General features: G+C 35.2%; 1 protein-coding gene across 1 annotated transcript in view; it reads right to left on the reverse strand.

Moving 5' to 3' along the window:
- Positions 1 to 8,025, reverse strand: part of LOC109544099 (nuclear pore complex protein Nup88) — a gene marked incomplete at its 5' end in the record, with an annotated part of 21,391 nt that extends 13,366 nt beyond the window's left edge. The window contains one exon of the mRNA XM_048667153.1: positions 7,803 to 8,025. Coding sequence (XP_048523110.1) covers positions 7,803 to 8,025 — 223 coding nt within the window. The remainder of the gene's footprint in view (positions 1 to 7,802) is intronic.
- Positions 8,026 to 10,643: the final 2,618 nt, after the last annotated feature.

Below are 10,643 nucleotides of genomic sequence, written 5' to 3' on the forward strand. Positions count from 1 at the left end.
TGAAATTTACAAATTAGTGGCGAAATTTTCCAAACTGTCTACATTATACGAAGTGTTATATTGCACAAGTTCGGAATACATTACGGTGACGTTATTTAAACTTTACGCTGGTATAGAAATATGCCGTAATTTATCGCAGCGAGACCCGTTGTACCTAATTGCACTTTGGAAGTTTCAGATATCCGGCAAGGTGTCGCATGCTATATCTTTTACAAGCTTGTTTAGGATAATGCCTTATCTAATAATATTTTCCTGTCGCGTTTCAGTCGAGCACCATTATTTTTCCGTTAGTTTGGGTCAAGAGTTTTTCAACGCAACACGTGGAAAAACTAACCCAAAACACTAGATTGCGGATTAAATTGACTGGCAATACTTTTGCATTGAGATAAATTCGACGAAACCACTGGGCAACATCCGAATTCAGCCCTCTTGAAAATCCATACAAAAACTCACCCCTCAGAATTAGCCGTCATTTCTCCATTCTCCCCATTAAATCATCGATACACTACCGGCAAAAACAAAAGAAAGCCTTTGCGGCCGCAACCCTCATCCCCCGGCCGTTTCCGGAGTCGTAAAAAACCACCCTCTAATTCTAAAAACAACCCTTTTGTTTTCCGATGTAGCTGACCGCTACCTCCGTCGATAAATCTTACTTTTCGGGCGGTAGTTGTTTAAAGGGATGAATATTTTATTTGGGTCTCGTCGTTGAAAAATATGAAAAAAAAACAAAAACGAGTTTTAGGAGCAGCGGCAAAAAGTCGAAGCTCATTTAGAAGTGGGCCGAGGCAACTGTCAATAAAAACAACAGCTGGCAGTTTTGGGGTCTGCACGAAGAGTTTTGGTCATAAGATTCCGGTTCACGTTCCAGTTCATCCAAAAACATGATTATTCACTAAAACTATTCCAGAGAAATAGCCCGAAAGTCGCATTTCATCCCATGGGAAATGTGATATACGTACTCAAACGATATACCTGCCCTAGAACGTAAGTCTTAAGTTTCTTCTTCAATATCTTACGATAGTTGATGGCTTAAGCGCCACGGGAAAGAGATGATGTATGCTGTTTCGCGACAGGACAGGACTCAATCCACTTTCCGTATTCCCTGCGTTTTAAACAAATGGCAATCATACACTGTTCAATTGTGCAACATTTATATTATTTTCTTAAGCAATTAAGCACAGTAAGAACAAACAAAACTAGCTAAGCTGTAAAAACGAGATCAACTCTCCTGAATGAAGAACCAAATGGGGTCACTTTTAGTGGCTGTTTTAAACCAGTTTGCTCAATTCACCACTGTTCAGAGCAAAGAATGCTTGAGAAATACTTGCATGTCGCAAAGCCATTTGCGATTCGCATTCGTTTTACGATCGCCAAACGTGATGGAGTCTAACTGAATATTTTACACAGTGACAAAAGATGTACGAACCATTTGGAAAGAAATATGTTTGATGACAACCAGGCAATGGGTATTTAATTATTAGTACGTTACTTTAACTGGCCCGAGCCCAATCGTTTATTTTGCGATTAATCGGAAATATACAGGGAGGACTTTATCCAACATCGATGCCGCTTGTGTTAATAACTACCAAAAACAAGTTTAGAAGAGAAAATTCAGACAATTTTTTAAAATTTCATCAAGTTATTCAGTCGATTTGCACAATTAATTGCTCTGGAAATTTCTGCTTTAGGAAATCACTTTTATGTACGCATTTGTAAAGCAAATTTTGCTCTACATAGAAGAAAAATTTCAGACATCATCAAGCATTTTTCAAAACATTTTCAATCTTGCTTCTGGTTTTCGTGGTGGTTTTTCACGAGTTTAGTATTAATTTCCACCTGATCAAGCAATTTTTGAGGATTTTCGAAAATTTCGTTTGGATTGCGAGGTGACTTTACAGGCCGGAGTATCGCATTTATCAGCATACTAAGTAACTCACGAAGTGAGTCGTTTTTGTATGTATTTTGCTGCGGAAAGTCCCATAAGAAACAAACGTTTCGCTTTTGAAAAATTGTCACACAATTTTAATTTTTTTTTCGAGGTGGCTTTTGCAGGACGCAGTTTAGTATGTATTCGCTCCGTAACTTGCGAAGCGAGAGAGTCAATTTCGGGTGTATTTTGTATAACGAAAACCGTTTTCTAAGCGAACAAAATTTCGATTTTCAGAAATAATCAGGAAATTTTTGACAATTTTGCAAAATTTTGCTTTTGTGTGTAATTTTTAGGGTCAAAACTGTTCATTCGGACATTTTCAAGAATTTTTAAAGTTGTAAGATTTTTGGGGCTATTTAATCAAGTCGTTGCATTTATTTGCACAAGAATTTGCAAATTAAAAAAATAGTTTTTGCAACACATTTGTAGGACAAAGTCCGCTCTATAAGTGGAAAACGTTTCAATTCCCAGTCATAATCAGGCAATTTTCAGGAATTTTTCAAAATTACGTCTGGTTTTCGTGGTGGTTTTTAGCATTTATTTTCTCTGTAACTTGTAGAGTGAGACTGAGAAAGTCAACTATGGATGCATTTTGTAGGGAAAATCCCTTCTATATGTGAACAAACTTCCAATTTTCAATCACGCTTAAAAAAATTTTGATAATTTTGTAAAATTGCGTTTACTTTACGACCGTGTTTTAGCAGGCCGCAATTTGACATTTCTTTAATCAGAAACTAAAGAACTGAGAGAGTCGCTTTTGTATGAAGTTTTGATTTAAAGTCATCATGATGCAATATTCTCAAGAATCTCAAAGAATTTCTCAAAGTTGCAAAAGGTTTTTGAGAAAAATGTTTCAATTCTTTGATTTTGAAGTTGCTTTAGGACCAGATGTGTTCTATGAGTGAAAAACGTTTCGACATTGCCTGATCCTCAGGAAATTTTCAACGATTTTTATTAGAACGTTGCTTGCATTTTGTGCTGTGCTCATGCCAGGGGCAGTTTACAAGTTTTTTCACAGTTATTTACAGTTATTTTCTCAGAAACCACTCAAATTAGGGACTGACTTTTGAATTAAGTTTGTAGCCGTTTTATAATTGACAAAATGTAGATTTCCAGTCATTGAATGTCGTTGAATTTTGTAGTTGCTTATCCTGGCGTAAGTTTGGTATTTATTTTGGCGGGGCAAAGTGCATTCCATTTGTGGAAAAAATTTCGATTTTCAGCCATCTTCAGACAATTTTTGAGAAGCTTCCGAATGCGCTTTTAATTGTTCCGATTTTGCTCCCCTAAAAAACATTACAATAACTGCCACTTTGTTTACATTTTATTCATGCACATCCATAGATGGAAGTACTAGTTAATTTCTCAAACAAACATTTATTACAAATACATATTTAACAAATTAATCATTTTTATAAATGTTTTGTTGAAATTAATATATTAGATAAAAGCGGTTTTTTAAATACCAATTTAAAAAACCAAACAGGGCTGAAAGCCAAAAATGTATTTGAAAATGGTATCAGTAGACATTGATTTTTCCATTATGCGTTGATCTGTTTCCCGTTTTTTTGATTAAATGCATCCAGCCTTCGTTAAAAGGCATTTATTTACAACGTCCTTAACATGCAAACGCTCTTTGGGGTGGTGTGATTAAGTCGCTTGGAAAATATTCATCTTTGCTTTTAGGGATTTAATGAGCTTAGTGCAATGGAAATATACCGAGGAATTAAGTGAAGTTTTCTTAATTGCTTCATCCTATCCGGAATATTTAACGAAGCGCCCAAACCCATTCCATATTAATTCTTTCAGTTACCACCCTCTAACAATATTACAAATACACCATATAAAGCAAAACCGTGTATCCTGACCCCATCCCCTTTCGAGCAACCTCATCCCCCGCACATATCGGCAATTAAAAAAGCGCTCACGTGCACACACATTAGTATACAAATTAAACGTGATAAATTCGGGCATTTTTCAAAGGGCTTGAACGGCCAGAGGTTCAGCTTTCCCTATATTCTTAATTATCCCTTGGAAACCTTTTTTCTGCATATGTGCTGGAAATGGAGAAATGGACTTGAATATCAATTTTTAGGTAGTATGCCGTAAGACTCGCTAATCCTTCATGTGAGACATTCGACGTAAATGTATGACAAAAACAGATTATATCACTACGTTCCTGAAGTGTAGCTGAAGAGGATACACACACACAGTGTGCAATGAAAATAATCAAGATATTGATGGAGCTGGAAGAAATTTAATATTGCAGTAACAATTTCCAGCCAAGTCAATTAGAGAGCAGAATATGTAAAACGGAACAATAAGAAAACTAAACAAAAACACTATCTAGGGTGAGCACCGTCACAAACTTATCCCTTTGAATATGCATAACGGAATCCGGCAAGTCGAAACTGTTCAAGTTCGGTGTAGGGCTTAACTAAAGAGCCATTATTAGGATTATTATATTGTTTTAATGGGCGAAAAGAATCGTGGCCGCGGGTATTTGCCACTGGATTTAAACGCTGGCTTTATATCTACAGTCCAAAGTTATGTCTTGTCTTAATGGCCATTTCTGGAACTCCTGTTTTGCATGTTTGTACGTAGATTTTCATAAATAAGTCGAAACGCTTATAGCGCTAAGATATCCCAGTTCGACTTTTGTTCCATATTAAGTTCGAAATTTACACTGTAATGCGGTGGAAACGAAACAATCAGGCTCAGGACATAAAGAAATTATTTACATTTGTTTGCCTTGCATAGAAGTTACAATGAATATAGCGACTATTATTAAAAGTTTTAATTTTTTTGATAGTTTATTTTTAGTAACACCGAGAAAGTGACTTTTTTAGAACGAATCAGAGTTCAAGAAGCGAGACCATTTTTAACAAAGTCCTTACGGAAGGTAAAACCAATAATTCAAATAATTAAAAGAGATAATATACAAAAATACTGTGATAATGTTGCTTTAAACAATTAATTGAAACACGATGACTATAGCAGCGCAAAAAATAATTCAAGTGGCATAATTGAAGAAAAAACACAAAACGGCAGTAACTTGGATAATGAGATGGCTGAAAGTGAATACAGTTTGGAAAGAAACTACGTTAGATGAAAGAGGTGAAAACGATGGAAATTACAACTATGAGAAAGAAGGATAATTTTGCACAACCCCTTATATCGATTTTCTCTTCTCTCTATCGAAAATTATCTATGAAGAGCTTCAAACTGCGCTCTAGATCGTGAAACTCGGACCAAGAGCAGAAAAGTTATTGTTGCAAGACCAAAAGTTGATTTTTTCAGATCACCCTGTAAATAGAAGTGATGGCCAAAAAAATCAAAAACCGTTCTGAGATGTTTGGTTTATCTCTAAACTTATGGTATCGGGAACCAAAAAATACACTTTTTCGTGCAACTAGAAGCATGCCAAACTTTGAAAAATTTTGCAATTTTTTATTTGCAACCCTGTAGAAAATTGATCTGAAATGCGTAGCTTTTATTAAAACACTTGACAAAAAAACAAATGCTTGATGCGGCTTGATAACGCTTAAAACAGAAAGCGAATCGCTCTAAGCGATCAGGATTTATCCACTACCAAAGTTGAGACAAATTTGGCTGTGTAACGCTTATTTTGTCGTGCTGTTTATTTGGGAAGTAAAGGCGAAAAGGAAAAATAAATTTAGTTAAAAAATACAGGAAGGAAAAAATATCATAAATCTCTTGTAGATTATTTTCACACCAAACTTTTTTTGCAAAATTTAGCATTACTTTCAAATTGCCAGCTAAAGCTTGAGCTTTGAAACAGTAAAATTACGTTCTTCACATGCAGTTCTCAAAACATATTCTTTGCACGTACAAAATTCGCCGCTGGTTGTAAACTCGCCAAAACTTATTAATCCTGGACAAACCAGTTACCCGAATAAGTCCTAAAGTAACCTGTCAATTCTCGGTGGCTTATTCATAATGAACCTGAGGGAAAACAAGGGAAAATACCGAAAACCTCCCCGACTGTGTATCTTATAATCAACACCTGATTATTTATTCATTAATTAATCTATCTATATAGCGCCCTGTATTACCTGAGTTTACCGAAGTTCACCCTCCGATTCGCACCTCCAACGTTCGGTTCACTTTGTCAATTTATGTGTTGCGGCTTTTGGGATAACGCCTTAAAATACCGGTTTAATTTCGATAATAACTTGCCGGTTTACACTTAATTTCGTGAAAAAATTAAACAATTCGCCGATGTCAACTTTTTTCTAATGAGAAATTTCCGGTTCAATCCTAATGCAATCCATACAAACTTACACCCAATTTGATGTGTCGCTATTACGGGCTATGCAGTGTGTTCAGAAAAGAGCTAAAATTCCAGCTGATATATTTTTTTCTAAATATTTCCTGATGTTTGGACGAAAGTTATAAAATTAATTGTTTAACGGTTTAGGAAATATTGTTAAATAAAAAAACACAAACACAATTCACTGTGTCTGAATTAACATTTTCTTTTCGAAATACGTCCGAACGTTTGGAGTAACGTGAGAAAGTTTGGGGTTTAGCTGTTTACAACATATTGCGAAAGAAGCATCTTCGGAGTTCTTCCTGCCTAAAGTCCTCCTTTAATGTATGTTTAGAGAAACTTTTTATATAATTTTAAAATCGAGAATCGTCTTAGAAAATATTTCATATACATTTACAACAACAACCCTCCAAACACCCTGGATATTTATAATAAATAATTCTTAGTGTCGTTGCTTTTCTGACGCAAACCTTCAGACAATACTCAGTGCACTAAAAAAAGCTGCGTTTTCCATAAGAGAATCATAAATGCATCTTCATACCCTACCAGAAATATTAAGTACAAATAAATCTGTTTCCAATTATGTACAAGTTGTTTTTGCGATCAAACGCAATTCATATGATGAAGATGCGTTAAGAGAATTTACGTTTAAATTTGAACTGCCCCTGGAAAACTGTTCAATATTTGTGCCCAAATCATTATTGTTTCAGAATTTTCCACTGTGCCACAATAAAAATGCTCCCTGTCCTTAAAATAAGAGTTGAAATGTTAATGGTAAAGTTTGAACACGGCATAGCGATAAATAAAAGTTAGTTTTCCTCTCGCGACAGTGCGGACGACACCTTGATTTAATCTTCTTTAATTAAATCACTCTTAATAATCCTTAAAAGTTGACTTAGCAGAAGGGTTTATGGGAAAAATACATAAATAATTTAACCGTAATGGTTTATAAATTAGTAGCACGGTTTTACTCTGACATCGACTACATATTTGCTTTAATGTTACTCTCATTGGAAATAAATTCAGTTTTTATCTATATGCTCAACAATTCAGTCATTTTGGGACTGAATTTGCGTAATAACATGCAGCCTTTCGTTCTAAATAGATCAATCTCCAGATGGACTAACCAATATGATCAGATGAAATTTTAGCAAAAACACAAATCTCAGATTATACAATTTTAAAAGTAAAACATTCGGAAGTGACCAGAAAACATCATCAAAAAAAACCGAGCAATGAGATCGGTATCTGATGATTTACATCGCGACCCTTGCCACAACTCACAAATACAAATTTAATGGCGTTTTCTCGTAATATCGGAGCGGACACAACCCATTTTCCATAACCATTAGACGAAGAACAAATACAATAAATATCAGAAAAAACGCGATAAAATTCCGATTTTCGACGGGCTGCTCAAACACGAGCTCGGTTAATTTTTAATTTAAAATGGTCGCCGAATTTTTATCGGCAAAGACCAAACGAGAGTGGCCTGGATTTGTTACGGACGTTCGGTTCTATTTGGTGAATATTTTAGGGTGAATCGGAAATGTCCGCTGTGGTCCAAAGCATGCTTACCTGCAATAGATTAGCTCCTTGTTGCTTTCGAAGGCTCCATAAGGAGGACACCTGGGAGGCAACTGCACCACTAGAACACCATTTGGTCCAGCCAAGGCTAATAATGTCCCACTTTCATTGACCGTTAGTGAATCGGGGGAGAATAGAGGTGGATGAAGCGTCAGCAATTTCTGCAAATTAAAAAACTCAACGTGAATGGCAAAAAAATCCGCTGAGGACTTGACTAATAAGTAAAATGCAGAATTATCCAATCAATATTCTTTACACTCTCCGTCCGGATGAAAATCGCTTCGACTTCCTCAAGTTCCCACGAAAAAGAGGGGCGAGTGTTTTTTTCCACTTAAGAAATGGGTCAGTTTCGGGAAGGGTTGAGGTCACGAGTTCCCCGGGGTGCGAATGACCATCGCTTAGAAGGGAGCAAGTTTCAACAGGTATAGTGGCGCGTGCCGCATCTGTCGAAGGGTTATCGAAAAGGGTGAAATAATGGATAGTTTGAGCCGGTTTGAGGGCTGAGAAAGCATGCGGTTATAAACTATGGAACCGAAGAGATTGAATTTAAACCAAAATGTCATGTAGTGGTTTCGAACTGCTGGAAAAGTGAAATGCACTGACATTTTCATGTTTCCGATAAACCTATGCGGAATGATGCAATAAAACCACGTATCGTTAAAGATCTTTTATTTTTGGTATTTTTGGATCGGTGAATCGGCTGACATTTGCCGATTATATTAGGCGGAATGGATTTTCATATAAAAATGGCTTTGTGCTGATTAATCTGAACAGTGGCAGTGACTAGACTTTACCCAGCTTGGATGAAATAAACTTAAAATCTGTTTAAGTTTCTCCTTTAATCCTCTTAAATTCCATTGCACTAAGCTCATTAAAAACAAAGATGAATATAAGCAACCACAAAATTCAAACGCAAATTTAAAATAGCCTGAAGATGCCTGGAAATCGACATTTTGTCAATTATAAAACTGCTACAAAATTCATACAAAAGTCAGTCCTTAACTTGAGTGGTTTCTGAAGAAATAACTGTAAGTAACTGTGAAAAAACTTGTAAACTGCGCCCAGCATGAGTACAGCACAAAATGCAAGCAACGTTCTAACCAAATTCATTTAAAATTCCCTGAGGATCAGGCAATGTCAAAACGTTTTTCACTCATAGAATTTGCGAGAAAATAGATACCAAATTTGAAAAAAAATGGGAAATAGACTGAAAATAGAAACTTGTGCCACTTATAAAACGGAGTATTTCCTACAAAATTGACCGAAAACTGAATCCCAACCTTGACTGGGAATTTTTCTCAGGAAACAATTGAATAAACTGCGACTTGCATAGAAGAGAAGCGCAAAATTGAAGCAAATTTCTAAAAAAATTGATGACATTTTCTTGAGGCTTATTCAAAGTTGAAAATATTTTCCACTTACAGAACACACCTTGTCTTATCAAATTTATACAATGGTGAGTCTGTAGCTTCGCAAGTTCATCAGTTAATACATTTTTAACTACTGCCTCCTGAAATATCCGCAAAAACCAATTGCAACTAAAAAATTCTTGAATATTGCATTATGATGACTTATAATAAAAAAAAACTTTTGGCACTTGTAGAACAAGCTTTGCCCTCCCAAATTTATACAAAAGCGACTTTCTCAGTTCTTTAGTTTCTGTCGTAAACGCAATTTTACAAAATTATCACAAATGTCCTAAGTGTGATTGAAAATTGGAATTTTGTTCACCCACAGAAGGAATTTTGCCTACAAAATGCATCCATAGTTGACGTTCTCACTTCACAAGATACAGATTTTGAAAAATTCTTGAAAATTGCTTGATTATGACTGACAATTCAAACGTTTTTCACTTATAGAGCAGACTCTGCCCTACAAATGTGATGCAAACAATATTTTTTTAATTTGCAAGTTTTTGTGTAAACAAATGTGAAACTACGACTTGATTAAATATCCGCAAAAGCCTCTGCCAACTTAAAAATTCTTGAAAATGTCCGAATTATGAAAATAAAAAGTTTTGGTACCAGTAGAACAGTTTTGGCCCTACAAATTACACATAAATGCAACGTTTTTAGTTTGTTAGCTTTGGAACAAATAAATGCCAAACTTCAGCCTGCAAAAACCACCTCATCAATCAAATGCCAGTTTATAAAATTGGAAAAAATTGACTTTCTCAGTTCGCAGGTTGCAGAAGAAATTAATGCTAAAATCCGGCCTGCAAAAACCCTCTCGAAAACAAGACCCTATTTTAAAAAATTGCTGAGAATTATCTGATAATTAAGCTGAAAGTTGAAACGTTTCAACTTAAAGCAGACTTTGTTCTACAGACGTGATTCAAAAGTGATTTTCCAAATCTGCTATGCTTTCCAAAGCTCTTATGTAAATAAATGTGCCGATCTGCTTGAAAATCCGCAAAAACAAGTTACAATTTTAAAAAATTCTTGAACACTTTCTTATGATGACTGAAAATCAAAACTCATAGAACAGACATTTTTTAATAATAAAATACATACAAAATTTACCCTTTCACTTCGACTATTAGAATACTCGAATATTCGAACATTGGATTATTCGAGTATTCGAATATTCGTTTAGATATTCGACTATTCGAATAAACCACTAAACGAGTATTCGAATTTCAAATTTAAAAAAATTCCGAGCACTAATTTCTAAGTCTTCTATCGATATGTATTTTTCTGCAAGTTCTTTGGGCTTTTCTTAAAGTATTTATACGGAAAAGAACGGCCATTCTTGCATTTATCTGACAATGGAAAACTGTTGAATTCAATAATGTGGCATAAAACTTATGCTTGATGGTAATTAATCGGCTTG

The sequence above is a fragment of the Dendroctonus ponderosae genome, unplaced genomic scaffold (assembly GCF_020466585.1).
Source record: "Dendroctonus ponderosae isolate FM_Combo_2020 unplaced genomic scaffold, Dpon_F_20191213v2 Dpon_F_20191213_59, whole genome shotgun sequence".
NCBI classification, from domain to species: Eukaryota; Metazoa; Arthropoda; class Insecta; order Coleoptera; family Curculionidae; genus Dendroctonus; species Dendroctonus ponderosae.